Source organism: Melozone crissalis, unplaced genomic scaffold (assembly GCF_028551555.1).
Source record: "Melozone crissalis strain CALT ecotype California unplaced genomic scaffold, PUWL_Pcris_2 ptg000019l_1, whole genome shotgun sequence".
NCBI lineage: Eukaryota > Metazoa > Chordata > Aves > Passeriformes > Passerellidae > Melozone > Melozone crissalis.
This window is the reverse complement of record NW_026535797.1, coordinates 10,247,427-10,263,431: the sequence shown is the minus strand read 5'-3', so window position 1 is coordinate 10,263,431 and position 16,005 is coordinate 10,247,427. Positions and strand designations below refer to the sequence as shown.

At 45.8% G+C, this 16,005-nt stretch overlaps 1 protein-coding gene across 2 annotated transcripts in view; it reads left to right on the top strand.

Annotated features, from left to right (window-relative positions):
- The window catches only part of MXI1 (MAX interactor 1, dimerization protein), a 55,751-nt gene extending 43,255 nt beyond the window's left edge, over positions 1-12,496 (top strand). For both annotated transcript variants that reach the window (XM_054277394.1, XM_054277395.1), the window contains exons 4-6: positions 7,128-7,242; positions 8,438-8,609; positions 9,746-12,496. In XM_054277394.1, the coding sequence (XP_054133369.1) occupies positions 7,128-7,242; positions 8,438-8,609; positions 9,746-9,909 (451 nt within the window). In that variant the 3' untranslated portion in view covers positions 9,910-12,496. The remainder of the gene's footprint in view (positions 1-7,127; positions 7,243-8,437; positions 8,610-9,745) is intronic.
- The last annotated feature ends 3,509 nt before the right edge of the window (positions 12,497-16,005 follow it).

The following is a 16,005-nucleotide window of genomic DNA, read 5'->3' as shown; positions in this document are numbered from 1 at the left end:
AGGTACATTAATTTTGTGACTTGGAAAAACTGCATTGCTTTGGGGTTGGATTTTTAAATTATTTCTATTATTGTTTTACCATTGTTAGGTCACAGATCTCATCATTTGCAGTTTGTTTTTCCTTTGGCCTTGATTTGAGAACACAGTTGGGTGCATGTTCATCTCTGACTTTTGCAGACAGACCTGACATGGTTAAGATAAGGTTGAAAATGTTGCTTGTAGAACTTTTTTGTTCCTTTAAATTCTTATTTATAGTATGTTGTCAGGTCTTTTTATTGTCGGGCTTAAATTTTCATTTCTTTATTTTAAACGGTAGAACTTTACATCTAAAAATTTAAAAATATGAAGGATTTTTTTCAGTTAATTTTTATGGCAGATGTTTTTGGTAGATCTTTACATCTAAAAATTTAAAAATACGAAGGATTTTTTTCAGTTAATTTTCATGGCAGATGTTATTAGCTTTTGGAATACAGATACTCCTACATACCAGGGAGCCATCGGTAGAAATTGACTGGAAACAGGGTCAGATGAGCAAGTGTCCTCTTCCAGCTGGGAGCAAAGGCATAAAAACAATCATGAGGAGAGACCCGATTTAAAATCCGAAAGCAGGGCTTGTTGCGAGCGCTTTCACAGCTCAGGTGGAGAACATGAACTTTCGGCGGTGCATTTGTGAGTCAGATTTCCTGCTGAAGGCCGTGGTGCCCTGAGCGGGGCCGGGCTCTCGCCGCAGCGCTGCTCCGGCCCGAGGGCTCGCAGCATTGCATAACGCGCTGCAGCGCGGCCGACACACAGCGGGCTCTGCCCGCTCTGCCTCCTCCAGCCCGCAGCCACTGCCTGCAAAAACCTCTGGAGACAAGCGTGGGTAAAGCACCGACACACAGCGGGCTCTGCCCGCTCTGCCTCCTCCAGCCCGCAGCCACTGCCTGCAAAAACCTCTGGAGACAAGCGTGGGTAAAGCAGGGAGCGGATACCTCGCTGAGAGGGCTGGGCTGGGGGTCAGGGACAAGAGTAAGGAAAAAGCATCACGTTGTACGATGGCTGCTGGAGATAAGCAGCCTCTGACCTGTGAACTGCTTTTAGAAGGAAAGCGTATTTTCCCTGCCCTGTGGTTTTTGCATGTGTTTCTCATTACTTTTATCTCAAAATCATTCCCGTACATTGAATTATTGATGTTGGGTCACATGTGTTTCTCCAGGAATTGCTTTCTTTAACCAGCGATCACTCCTGAATTTTTTAGACAATCTGTTAGGCTCTGAAATCCAAACAAAGTTGGTGGTTTCTAATTTCAGGGTTAAATTAGATTCGACTTTGAAAGGCTTTGAGGGAAGAGGAGACATATGATAATGTCCTTCTCCATGTTAGAATCCTCCTTCTTCTGGTTCTTTTGGTGCTTCTTTTGGTTTGCTTCTATTTTTTTTAACATCTCACAAAGATCAAGTGTCTGATTTAGCCTCAGTGGAACTTGAGCATATTCCTAATGTTGAGCACATGCTTAAATCCACTGTTGAATTCAAGCCTTATAGACCTGGAGGCATAAGTACAAAAATATCTGGGAAATGCTTTTCTTTTCCCTCAGATGCTCCCTTCTTTCAACATACAAAATTAAGAATTCAGCATTTTGAACTGCTGCTGGAGGCGAGTTGGTCATTTCCTGCTGGGAGGGAGGCTTGATCTTTTAAAGATGGGAAGAGAGTTTGTGTGTGTGTGTCTGTGTGTGTGTTTTGCAGATGTTCAGGCCTTGATTTAGCAAAGTCTCTCAGCAGTGTCTGACGGGGGGATGGTGCTGAGTCTGGTGAACCTGCTGCTCCAGAGCTGAGTGTGCGCGCGTTTGCCTGACTCCTCAGCAGAGAAAGTTTATTTTCTCAGTTTCCATCGCTTCTGCTCATGGTGGAAGTTGGCAAGGACCCCTGCACAAATCCCAAACCACCTCTGGCAAAGAAGCTGCTGTCTCTCTGGCAGTGTTAACATTCAGGGATGGCTCGTGTCTGCAGCGTTTCTGCAGCATGGACCAGAGGAGGATGGAGCAGGCAGTGGGGGTCACCCGTTGTCAGGGGCTGCAGAGGGGCTTGGCTGAGCCCACCAGGGGTCAGGAAGGGAAATTGCCAGTGGTCTTACAGCCCTGGGCTGGCCCTTGTAGGGACCCTGTTGGGCATTGTTAGGGGGTTAGGTTTCCAGCTCCTGTGTAGCCACTTTGTGACCAGCAGGCACACAGAGCTTGGAGCTGCCAGCACAGGTCCTCAGCTCTCTGGGGATTTCCCAGCAGGGAGGAAGCTGGTGGCTTTGTGCCCAGCTTGCTATGGTGCAGAGTGTTGTGCTAGGTTGATTCCTACCCAAACTCCTCAAAAATGTATTCAGATGTGGGGGGGGAAGGAAACAGGCTTTTTTTTTTTGCACCCACACCTTTTTCTGCAGTGCAGTTTTGATTCAGGCAAAAGAGAGCCCAGTTCCTGCAGTGGGATTTGCATGTGTGTTGTACACTGAGACAGCTGAAGCTGTGAGCAAAAAGCACGCATAAATAAAGGCTTCCTCCCTGTGCTTTATATAATCAGAGTGGGTGATGTCATTGGGAGCTGGAGAGGAGAGCAGGCTGTGAAATTACAGCCCTCTGCAGCCAGACAGAGCCAAGTGCAAGGGGGGGGCTGCACAGAGCAAGAGCCAGGCTCCCCTCTGATACAGGCTCAGGACAGAGGACATTGGAGGGGAGCTGGGGGTAGAAGTAGATAATCCTAATACAGTCAGATAATCCAAATACAGTCAGAAGCTCTTGCACAGGCACAAAGGGAAAGCAGGGAGAACAGCAGGTGCCCAGTGAGCAGCACTGGGGCTGCCATTTCTAGGGCCAGCACTCCCTTCCTCCATGTGCAGCCTTTTACAGCTTATGGATCTGCTGGAGGGGCTGTGGGGCTGCTGGGCTTTTTCATCCTTCTTCTGCTTCAGTGTCCTGGCCCATTGCAGCTCCTGGCAGAGAAGAGAGGGCATCCTTGCCCTGCTTGCCCTCCACATCCCAGAGGAACTTGCTTCCAGTCTCTTCCTGGCCCCACACCGGGGAGGAAGCACAAGCAACATAGGGGCTCTGTCTTAGCCAGAGTGTAACAAGATAAAGGATGGTCCTCAGCTCTTTGGGACAGGGCTTATGTTTGGCTCTGGGTTTCTGAAACCTCTCAGGTGTTTTACTCCTTTTTGGCCATCCTGATGCCCCCCAAAATGGGAATCTCAAAGTTTTCCCTCTTATCAAGCTGAGCAGGAAGAGGGGACCAGGCTCATCCCTTGGGAAAGTGGAGAGCTCCTTTCTTTCAAATCTTTCACAGACTTCTCTTTCAACACATCAAGCATCTACAATGTGCTCAGTATGCTGCTGTGAGAGCCTGATTTTTTCCCACTTTGGCAGGAGGAAGGGCTGCAGCTTTTCCCATCTCCCCTGCAGCTAGCATGCAAAAGCTTCGGCCTCTGCTGAAACTGGAATTCTCCTTCTGTCATCCTCTGTCTTCCTCAGGATGAAGAGAGCGAGAGGCAGCAGCCCTTTGCACCAAGCCTGCCTTGTATCTCTGTTATATAACAATATGGGCTTTTAGACTTGTTTTTCTAGATATTGGCAGATGCGTCAAATATTGGCATAATCCAGTGGTTTACATGGAAAGCCGTCTGGCTCTGTCTGGAGGCTGCACAATGCTGCTATTTTCATTGAAAACAAGAGCCTGCAGCATTGTCAAAGCCACGTTGCAGCAGAGTCCAGGTAAACAAGGGGAAAAGGCACTCACATCATGGCTGACCTGGGGAATTACAGCTGCCCAGGGGCAGCTCCAGGACTTGATAAAAAAGATTAATGGCTTTGCAATTGCTTTCTCTCTGAAATGGTCTTTTAGCTAAGTCTTCTGTGATGGTTTTCAAAGAATCACAAAGTCATTTCATTTGGAAAAGACTTTCAAGACCATTGAATTCAACCTTTGACCGATCACCATTTTGTCAGCTAGACCATAGCCCTCTGTGCAGCATCTAGTTCAGTGAGCAGTGGCTCCATCTGCTCCCAAGGCTCTGGAGTTTTATTTCTGATGCACCCACCAGTCTGTCAGACCTGCAGTGTATGCCCTGCAGTTTAAGAACAAATCATGGTCCACTGGGGCTGTTGGCAGCTGAGGTCAGGGACAGTGATTGGGTTAGATTTTAAAAGTAAAAAAATAAGGAAGGTATTGGATGCTGCAGAGGGGTAGCAGGTGGGGAAGTTGTTTAGTTGGGTCTCTCTGAAGGAAAGCATCGTGCTCACATGCCAGGACAGTTTGCAGGCTTGGTTGCTCCTTCCCCTCCCAGTGTGGCTCAGCTTGGAGTGCGAAATAGGGGGAAAATGCAGTGGCAGCACAGAAGTACCAGCTTTGGTCAGACCTGTTTGAAACCTGCCTTAGCTTAGGCAGCACCACCTGCCCCTGCAGTGTGCTTGCAGCCCGAGCTGTGCTGTGTGCAGCTTATCAGCTCCCACCACGCTCGTGTCCCAGGCAGGTGGCCCCTCCTGATGGGGGCTGTGCTGGCACAGCCATCACCCCTGCTGCAGGCCACAGCCTTTGGCCAGCAGCCAGCAGAGCCAGGGGCAGGAGTGGCTTCTCTGAAAATGGTCTGCATGGGCCTGGGACAAGCAGTAACCTTCTTCACTCCACCATGGTCCTGGGGCACAATGGGAAGGTTTTCAAGTGTCTGGGGTTTTATTACATGGCTGGACCTTTGCCTGTAGCCTTCAGGTGCTTAACAGGGTTGATCTTGTTCAGTCTGCACACAGCCCAGCTTTTGACGTGGCACATCAGTGCCACCCTTGATCGCTGTCTCAGCAATCCAGCCAGTGCTTGCTCCTGCCTGAAGCTGATCTCTGGTTCCAGGAACTGCAGTTCCTGGTGCAGCACCTTCCCAGTTCCTGGTAAAACACAGTGCTGAGAATCAGCCCAAAGCTCAGGCTTGTAGATGTGTTATCCATTTCTCTCTGCATTCAAGAGTGGACTGTGATGTCTTTGTGACTGGTTGGATGTTGATTCCCCAAACTTTTTTTTATTTATTACACAAATAATTTGATTTTCACCATGGCCTGGGAGCCGCCTCCAGGCCTGTGGTACCTGCCTGGAGCAGATGCTGTGTAGCAGTCTGCTGTTAGGTAGAGCCCCCAGATCTGAGCTCTGCTTGATCAGTGTTTTTAACTTGGGCTGATCTGTAGGTGAAGTGTGTGGCTGGAGCTGATGCTTGTGTTGTGAGGAGACACATGCTGCTCCATGCTGCAGCTTAGTGGCTGTACTCTGACAGCTCTGACTCAGTGACTTGCCTGTGTGGCCATTCAGGAAGTCTGTGCCATATCCAAAAATAGGTTTCAAACCCCAGAATGTCTTTGACCACAAGATCCTGCTCCTCTTCATTTCTGTGCAAGAAGTCAGTGTCCAGTGTCCCAACTGTAGTGCCACTGTGAACCAGCAATACTTTTTCATTGCTTACCCTTTCAGTCATCATGGGACACAGGGCAAACACCTGTAGTGGGAGCACACTCCTGATCAAGGTCTGTGTTGAAAACTGGCTTCCAGGTAGAAAAAAATCCCCCTATGTCAACCATATGAGTTTATGACAGTGGGGTTTGCCCTAGAGCAACTTGAGAAGTAGGAGATGAGATTGATGTGATTACTGTTCTTTCAGTTTGATTTTTGGATTTTTATTTCCCTTTCCCCACCCCTGTAGTTGTTAATGTTTAATGGAAAACATGCTTTCTTCAAGGCTCTTGCTGGTAATATGCAGTCCTGTGACTGTTATTGAAACAGAATGATGAACCCTTCGTAAAGAGATTTATGGTAGAAACTGTGAGGAGCTCACTTCTACAGCACGGCCAGTGAACACTCCCCTGTGCTGACAGTTCATCAGCAAAACCCCTGACCCTTCCACCCTTAATCATCCTTGCTTGTCACTGACATAATTGCCTGATTACAGACTCCTCTCCCCCACCCCTTTCAAACTGGGTGCAATAGTGCATTTGAAAAACAAATGGAAATGAACTGTCCATGCTCTTTTTTTCTTTCTTTTTTTTTTTTTCTTCCCCTGCATTGAGATGGATCAGGCTAAGATTCAGTTTCTTTGTGCATGAGCAGGGGCTGGGATAGGCTTTCAGGAGTCTTTTGCACTGGTGTTTCTGGCATGTGAATGGTAAAGCTGATGTCATTGTGTTATTGATTGGGATGACAACTTTGGACATAAATCATTAATGTCTGGGAAAGAGAGAGGGAGGGGAAAAAGGCGACACACACTCGATAGTTTTCCATAAATCTGCTGTTCATCCCTGCAGATGTGATCCAGAGGAGGAGACAGTGGGAACAGTTTTCCTCTGCAGCCTGAGGACGATGTGTGTTGTCACTGCTGCCTGAACCATTCACCCCAGAACATGTTGCCATGTTCTGCAGAAAATGGATCATATCACCAGCAGTGCTGTTGTGCTGGAGCCTGTCTTTGTAGCCAAGGTCAGAAGTCTGCCCGGGGGAAGGTCTTGGGTTCCTCATTCCCACAGACCTTGCACCCCCAGCAGCATTTCAGACCTGGGCCCAGGAAGGAGTAAGAGTGCAGTTCTTGGGAAGTACTGTCCCTCTCGCTCCTTGAATTGCCAGGGATTGTTTCAGTGTTTTGAATTGACCATTTCTTCATTGATGATCTTAATTTCATGCAAAAAGAAGGTGTTCAGGTCAGTTCATAGCAAATGTCCCTGAGCTGGCAATGAACAAGCACACAGGGGGTAGCAGTCATTCAAAACTGCTTTCACAAAAGTTCTCAGCAAAACAGCAAATAACTCAGAGAGAGTGGAAATCCATGAGATACTTGTACCATTTTCTTCTGTGCCTTTGCCCCTGCACAAAGTTCATGCAGATGGGTCAGATTATCCGTTCAGACAGCAAGAAAATAAACAGCGTCTGTCAGAGGTTAGCAATAATGAAAGTATTGGTGAGCAGCTGATGTTTGAAGCGTAAATAGTTCAGTGGCAGTGTGTGCTGGTACCTGAGGGGAATCTTGTCATGCTTGGAAACAGGGAAGCCTGAAAACTGCCTCGTAGGGGGGCAGCAGTGAAAGCAGTGCCATTCCCTTGCAGAAAGCATGGCTCTGACCCTCCTGTTCTCCCCTTGCAGCCGAGCTCACCTCCGCCTGTGTCTAGAACGCTTAAAAGTTCTGATACCGCTCGGACCAGACTGCACCCGGCACACCACGCTTGGGCTGCTCAACAAAGCCAAAGCACATATCAAGGTAAGAGCTGCCTTTCCCTGCTGCTTTCAGTGTGGGATCTTGGCAAGTGCAATGCAATTGTCATCCTTGCTGCCTAGAGCTAACTCTGTTGAAGGAAACGTGACACTGTTAATAAATAAATAAATAAAAAGAGCAAGCAAGCCTTGCCCCCTTGATTAGCCATTTATCATTGCCACAAGCCAAATTGTTGGAAGAGTCCATAATGAACTCCTTAAGTATAAAAATGATAGATTTGAAGAGCGAAGATCTTGTTCTGTATTGTTGACAGCTGTATCTCTTTAAAGAAAAACATACCTACTGCTGAGTGACTGCATTTTGATGGGAAATGCAGCTTCTTTTCTGGTGTGCTACTGAGTTTCCACTGCTGAAGCATTAGCACAAACCACAAGAGTGCAAGACAGGTTTGGCTTGCTGGAGTTCCATGTGTGAACCTTCCAGCTAACCTAGCTCTTCCAGCTCCACTTTTGGCAAAGAGAGATGTGAAAAGAAAATGCAGCATTGTCAGTATCTGGGAGAGGCTGAAATACTTCGTTGCAGGTCAGGATATAGAGAGGGAAGATTGGGTGATGAGGGAGGGAAAGTGCTGCCAAAGGGACAGAGTTAGCCTGAAATGACTCCTCCTTATGCAATGTGCTTGTCGTAGGAAACAAAGAACAGTGCCCTGGTAGATTTCCCAGCTGTGATCAAAGAAATCTGTAGTAGGTTATGTAAATCACTCACTGAATAGAAAACTGTTTCTGAGAAATCCTTCTAAACCATGCAGTAAGGAGCACAGAACTGCCGGGCCGCGTTTTTATGTTGGAGCAGCTCGAAACAAACCCTGGAATGGATTGTCTTGGGGCCCCTCCGTGGGCACAGGCGGTAATGCAGGTGTCTGATCCCGGGTGGAATGACCCACACACAGACTGCTGCAGTTCACAGCGTGTCCCCTGGAGAGCCTCAGTCCTCAGAGACTCTTTGTACTAATGGGTATGATTTATCAGGAGCTGAGAGGTGGGAAGATGTGGGGAGAAGGCATTGTGCTTGGAGACTGCGAGGCAGCTTGGTTCAGGGCACTTGAACTTGAATCCTTCTGGGACTGGGAAGGTCTGAGCAAGGCAGGTGGCAGGGCAGTGGAGGTGGGAGGGAAGGAGAAAAGGACAGAAGCAATTACTGAGTTAAATAATAAAATAAAAAAATTATTTGATCATGTCAGAAACTTGAAGAGACTGAGAGGAGAAGCCAACACCAGCTTGAGAACCTGGAACGAGAACAAAGATTCCTAAAGAGAAGACTGGAACAGCTACAGGGTCCTCAGGAGATAGAGCGAATACGAATGGACAGCATTGGATCTACCATTTCCTCGGATCACTCGGACTCGGAGCGAGGTGGGTGTTGCTGAGCCAGCATGGAATTGCCAGGACTCTGAAGTGGGAGAATGAGATTCATCCATTTCTTATCTCTCAGCTTCCCCTTCTCGTGGCCTTTGGCGTTTAGGTTGCTGATTCTGCTCACACACAGGCACATACACACACATACATATGGAGAGTTCAGTATTTTGCATGAGTTCCAAGTCTGGAAGAATTGTTGTTGCTGTCAACTTGATCTGATTTCCTTGGCATTGAAAGAGATGGTAAAGTTGAGATGCTCATTGTGATTTTTGGTCTGCTGAATCTCTTGGCAACAAAAAGAGGAAAATGTAAGATATCAATAAAAGTGGAACCAATGTTTCACACACCTACCCCCCAGTCCCCCTACCAAACTTCCCATTGAGCTCACCTCTTCAATTAAAACTGGCTAGATATATCTGAATGGCTAACTGAATTAAGATAACTTCCTTTTTAAAAATATCCCTGCAGTGGACAGAACATTAGGCACAATAGATGGTTTGATATTTACTGACAGACCAGAAGATGATAGATAGTTTGGGTGTGAGTCTGTAGTTTAAAACAAAAATCCTTTGGAAAATTCCTGAACAATATGGAAGCCAAGATACCTGGTTAATTAGATCTTTGCTTTTTAAGTCTTTCTTAAAAACAAGATGTCTGTTCCAAAATCCACTGAGCACGTGTGAGAGTAACCCAGATTCCCATGGTTATGCATTGTAATTGTGTGTGGTCCTGGCTTTGGCAATATAAAGTCAAGCAGCTAGCTTGTTTAGGGTTGACTTCATGCTCCATTTTCTCTCTTGCACTCAATTTTATTTGTTTCTTCTTTTTTTCTAACACTGGGGTATTAGAGGTCCTAAGGAAGAGGTGGTGGGACAAGCTCAGTGTGTGGGGTGGCTCAAGTACGCTGACAGTGTGGCTGGTGTGTGGAGGAGTGAAATCCCTTTGCCAAATCCCTACAAAAACCTCCAAGCTGGTATTAGTCTTTTTATAAACAATGACCACAGCCCATCCCATTCCAGGGAGAACCTGCTTCATTCCCTGTGTTGGGGGAGTCCCAGGAGCTCACTGGAATTGGGGGGGCGGTTGGGTGTGGAGTGCTAACCTGTGTGCATTTCTCTCATTTCTCTTTCTAGAAGAGATTGAAGTGGACGTTGAAAGCACAGAGTTCTCCCATGGAGAAGTGGACAATATCAGCACAACCAGCATCAGTGACATTGATGATCACAGCAGCTTGCAGAGTATTGGGAGTGATGAGGGTTACTCCAGCGCCAGTGTCAAGCTCTCGTTTGCTTCCTAGAACCAAGTGAGACAACAGTGCAGGGTGAATGATTTCACTGGGATGATCAAACTGGGTCCTAGATGCCAGTATCCTCTTTCAGAATTGACATATTGACAGCTAGGCCTGGAGAGACCTGTATATAAAGCTTTTTGGGTAAAGGAAGCCTCCCCAGAAACCCATATTTGTTCATTTGGTCATGTTACCAATCCCAATTTCTGCTGGCAAAAAGTTAGGCCAAATACTAGTCCCTTTGCAGTCAGTGAAATCCGTTTGTTTCTGTGGGACCTGGATCTAGACCTTAGTGATGAAACACTTTGTTTTGAATTTATTTGAAATTGTTTGAAAGAGGATACTAGAAACTCATCCCTCTCTTTCTGTCATGAGATCTGAGAAATGTCAAAATTTCTTACACCGCATTCAGATTGAACAACCTAATTTAGGCCCTTCTGAAGAGCTTTTGTGGTCCTGAAAGGACTGTATCCTACAGTTTACCACAATCGAATGCTGTCATAATGTACTAGGAAATCTAAGAAGGCTTACATAGCCTAGGAGTAACAGTGCCGATAATGATGAAGGTCTCATTCTGTGCCCGGAGGGAGAGGGGCAGCGATGTTCAGGGGAGAACACCATTCAACTCAGCTTTCTGTTGGACATCATTTGAACAGTGAGTACCTCAGGAGCGTGGCTAAAGCGAGAGGTACACACCTGTAACCTGTACCAGCACAGGGTGGGCTGTCAGGCCTGGGGCTGTGCCAGCGCCAGCAGGTCCCCGGTAGATGTGTGCCCCTCGCAGGCACACGGCCAGCTGAGGGCAGAACGAAACCAGCGCTCGAGAGCTGACGCACCAGACAGTCATGCCCAGATACTGAGCCACTATGACCTTTTTATTTGAAGTGATTTTTTGATAAACATTTGTAAATGTGTTGGGAGGGAAAACACCCCAAGTCTGATGCATCTTTTTAGAGCTTGTCCATATGAAACCTTAGATGTCTTTTATATGAATTTATGCCATGAAAAGATCTCTGTTTTGATGAAGCACTTGACCCAATGAAATGCAAAGATCCTTTTTTTGCCATGCACACAAAAATGAAGGTTGTGCTAAGCTGGAAGAGGCCAGGTTTGGTGGGGGTTTCTTCAGTTTTCTTTTTAGAATCATTCCCTTTGCTGACTTTTGAAGTTCCAGTCCAGTAGTTAACCTAGTTAAGCTCAGCACGTCTCTCATGTTAATGTAACGTTTTGACTGCACGTCCTGTTCCCAAGGGCCTTGCCACCTTATCTGTGCAGGTGCTGTTAAGAGCTGTTATAGCAAATGTTTTCTAATTTTCTCCAAGACAAGCATTCTAACCTGCACTTTGAGGGCTTTGCTTTTTTTATTTTTGTCTTTTTAATGGCCAGGATTATTTTGTTTTCCAAGTTTTAAAAAACTTAATAGAGTCTTCACCTATGGCATTGTTTGAAACTTTGTATATCCTTAAGTAATTTAATTACCCCTCATTACTAAGGAAAAAAGAAGAAAAAATGCTTTATAAAATTCATAACTTATTGCTGATTTGAATGGGTTGTTAATTTCAGTCCTTTAGATTTTATTTTATTGTTTTAGATAGGGTTGGGTAAAAAGAGGTAAAATAAAGTAAAAAAAAAATAAAGACAACCATATTTAGCAGTGCAGTGGAATTGTGTTTAAATGTTAGCATATGGTCCCCATTAAAGTAGCACTTTAACGCCATTAAACATTTCTGTATCTGAAATGAGTTGTGTTCTTCCATCTTGGTCATTGCTGTCACTTCAGCCAGCTGCTGTTCTTCTTGTGCCCTTCGGTCCTGCGGTGACACCCTGAGCAAGTCTCATGCAGACTTGTGCACTGTGATAAGTTGCCTGTGTTTAAATACTCCGATGTTTCCCCCACTCTCCAAAATGTGTCATTCCCTGTAAGAGGCACAACACACATGCTTGAGTAGAGAAATAATCTCTCTATGGCTGTAATGAATGATTTCTCTCCAGTCTGGGTTTATTTAAATTAATTTGCTTACTAAGTTTGCATCTGGTTGCAGTTGTTAAACGTGTTTTCACTTGTGTGCATGTAATCCAGTGTCTCAGTCCATCTGTTCTTCTTTCTGGGAGGTTACCTGGCAGGGACAGGAGTCTGCCACAGAGTGAATTGAGCTCCAGGTTGCAAATGCAGGCCAAGGGCTTTGAAAGAAGAAATGCTGCTTGAATTTGCTTTTGGGGTCTATATGATATCTGGATGACACAAGGCTTGAAACAGTCTGTAGAGTGGTGAAAGATAGGAAACTTCAGCTCTAGCAAGGTCTTATTTATTTATTCATTATTATTCTCCTTGGAAGTGTTGACAACTGGCAGTGCTGGTGCTGAGCAGTTGGATACCAGTTGGATTTATTTATTTATGAGCCATTTTCCGTAGCTGTCACAGCACCTCCTCTTTCCTGTTATTCCTGTTTGTGTTAAATGTCCACTTGGGAAAGCAATACAACAGCTGAGAAGCACTCAAGTTCAAGGGATGGAGAATGGCCCTGCTCTCCTAGTTGGTATAAAACAGTGACATGTCTATTGTTGGAATAAATGCATTTGAAATGTTTGTTTGTAATGCTCCAGGGCAGTTTGGTATCTCCTACCTTTTCTAGTGTTGTGGTCTCAAAGGGGTCCTGATCTCAAGTGCAAGTAAATGGGGAAAATGTCACAGGAGATGAACTTCCATCACCAGCCACCTGCCTGACTGCTCAGCCAGCAGCAGTGCTCCAGCCAGGGGGAGGTCAAGGAAGAAAACATAACTAAAAACCTTTCTAATAGCTCCAAAGACCTGGGATTGGTTGCTCTGGTGCTGGTGGGTTCTTTGTAGCAGATCCTAGCAGATTTCAGCTAGAGTTTTGATAATTTATGTGATGAAATATGTCTCTGGCCTTTCAAAGTTGTCCTGCCCTGGTTTATTTCTGCTTTGTGGACTCTGCCTTTTCTCACCTCACACAGCTGCCATCCTCCTCAAATCTCCCTTCACTGTTCTGGCATCTTGCATTGCAGTGTTCAAGATAACCAATTTTTAGAGATGTTGCTATAATTTTACAAGACTATGGTGACTTTTCCTGTAAAAGCAGAATTGGATGCAGTTTCCTGAGGCAGCCTTCCCATGCAGCAGGCAGACATGCACACGCACGCACAGCTCCCTCATAAGCTCATTCTGTCAAGTCCTCCCTCTGTAAATTAGATCCCCAGTGGGTCTCTTTGCTACAGACAAACCCATTAAAAAGACCATCCAGCATTTTCCTTCTTTTGACACGAGTGTATTATGGAATGTCACCTCGTGTCTGCAGACAAGGTGGAGATGACTATCTGGCTGCATTTGTCACGGTTATCCTGTGGCGAGTTGTCACTTGAAGGTCATTTTAACGTCCGTTCCATTAGCAGCATGTCAGTGACGAAGGTGGTCTCACATCTGTCTGTCTCAAGAAATCTGTAGGTCAATAGAAAGGGGGCTAACTAGACAGACTTAACATTTTCTGGGGTGGGTGATTGTGTTTTCCTTTTATCTGTTTGTTTGCTGCCATCTGTTTGTGAGCTCCGGCCTCCTGCTTTTCTGCTTTGTTCTCTTGCACTTGCTGTTCCCTGTTTGTTGTGTTGCCTTGTTGGAATGGGTGAAACATTTGGCTTCAGAGGAAGTGGGATCCATTGGGTGCCCTAACTGGAGATAGTTGTTCTCTTTCCTCCCCGCCCAGGATCATAAGCTTTTCTTGTGGCATTTTTTCCGACACCAAACATGCATCATTGGAGGTTGAAATCAAGGTCGCTTCCTGCAAGAGAATGGTAAAAAGCAGGGCTTCATTCTGAGGCTAGGGAGGTGATAAAAATGAAAAGCTATATAAAAGCAGAATAAAATCCTATTTTTTTTCCTGGAGCTTTCTCCCATGGACACATTGTCCAGTGAGTGAGAAATTCCGTGACTGGATAGTGACTGAAACGCCTCTGCATCAGCAGTGTGATCTCTGAATTGTCCTGTGGGACCCTCGGGGAAGAGGAGTGTGTCCTTCTGCTCCTCTGTTCCCCAGTTTGCACAGAATACCTAGAGAAAACTGATGTGCTGTCACATCTTCTTGAAATGTGCCAACACATCTGAGTGACATTTGGGAGGATGAATGCAGGAGAGTGGTGTCTGCACAGGCAAAGTTTCCCTTTTACTGAAAGATGGGTTAACTGGGAATAATGCACCAGCACTGGTCTCTGCTTCTCTGCTCATTTCCTCCTGCCAAGAGGGCTGAACATGTAGTTGGTAGGCAGAGGCAGGAACAGGGAGTCTGTGGGTACTGGTGTTGTGGCTGTGGTGCTAAATACCTTCTATGGAGGGGTTCTGTTTGTGGAGTTATCTCACAACATGCATGTGTCGAGATCCCTTCAAAAGTGTCAAGGATCGGGGATTGCTGAGCAGCCTCTGGGAAGGGTGGAAGTGTCCTCTGAGGTGTGGGCTCATACAGAGCTGAACAGTTCAGTCACTGGTGCTGCTGGCCTGGCTGATGCAGGTCAAAGGTGTGAAATGTAATTTATTTCGGGAAAGATCTTCTACATTAGCCATGCTGTAAAAGCTGTGGGTAGCAATTTATTTTTATCACACTGGGAAAAATCAGCGCCTTGGTTTGTAGTACCCCAGTGAGGCCTGGAGCAAGTGGTGGGGTGAGCTGGGTAGTTTGGCCTTTAGCAAGTCATCCAACATCTTGGCTTGCAGACTGCTGTGCTGCAGACATGTGATGAAGCTTTATTTTAATACAGCAAGGATACAGCTTCAGCAAGGATTAATTTTGATCTTGAGGGATGTTGCAGCAAAGCAGAATAAGCCATGAAAGAATTTAAAGTATTTTATGGTGGGTTTAATATTGAGGTTTCTAGTTAAAATGTGCACAGGCCTAGGCCATGACTTGGGCTACCAGTGCTCTTGTTAATGCTCCATTCAGCTAAGGTTAGGAAATTCTTTCCATTTAATTCCCTTTCAAAAATATATCTCAATTAATTGTTTTGGATCTCCTCCTGGAAGGCTTGATGAGGAAATACAAAAGCTCTTTCCTATCCCAGAGTGCTGGATAACTGTACAAAATAGTATCCATCACCCCAGGAAATCCCAGTTTCAGCAGGTCAGTCAGGTAAGATGTAGAATGCAGCTCACTCATATTCCTTAATGATAAAGTCTCTTTGGGAAGTAACAGCACCTTTCAGTCTAAGTGAGAGCAAACCTTTTTCAATCAGCACCCACTGTGAGAAGGCTTTGCACTTCTGTACAGACCAAGGAGTCGTTGTGAGGTGAGTTCAGTGTAGAAAGGGAATTGCTTTGCAGAAGGAAGCAATGCAAGTGCTTTTATGTAGCAGAGCCTTTAGCTCAAGACCAGAGCTGGCTTGGGTGGGTGGCACCATCATCCCCATGCAAATGTCCCTCCTTATTTTACTGTCTAAGTGAAAGTTCTTAGAGCCCAGATGAAGATTGGACAAATCACAGTGCAAAGAGCAGCACCAGCTCCCAGGCAGCAATCCTTCTCTTGGGCCTGACCCAGGAATGTTTTCAGCAACCTCACTCTTCACAGAACTGTTGCAAAGAGAGTGTTCCCAAGACCCTGCCACAGCTGCTGCAGGTGAGCAGAACCTCAAGGGGAAGCACAGAAGTTTGCTGTAGGTTTTGCCTTCTAAAGATCTCCACTCTTGAATTGCAGTCCTCTCAGGTAAAGTCCCTTTTTGTATTTACAAACCTGTGAGACCGAGCAGCTACATAAATAAGTGACACAGCACTCACTGGCTTTAGGGAAGGCAAAGGAGAAATGGATTGCCATGACCATGAGAATTTCAATTTGCTACTGTTGAGACTTCTAAATACTTAAACTGACTGGGGCAATCCTAGATCTGAGTCAGGTTTATACTGGTTTGATTTCCACAATGGGTTTCAGTTTGCACAGGACTGAGGCTGGGCTAGATAAAAGTAAGGCCTTACAGGAAATGGTTGAAGAGGAAACATGCAGCCCATACTGGTCATTTTGCACAGTACCCTTATCTGACAGGCACAAATCTCTGACACAATTCTCTGACAAATATCTCTTCCATCTCCATAGCTTAGGGGGGTTTGCACTC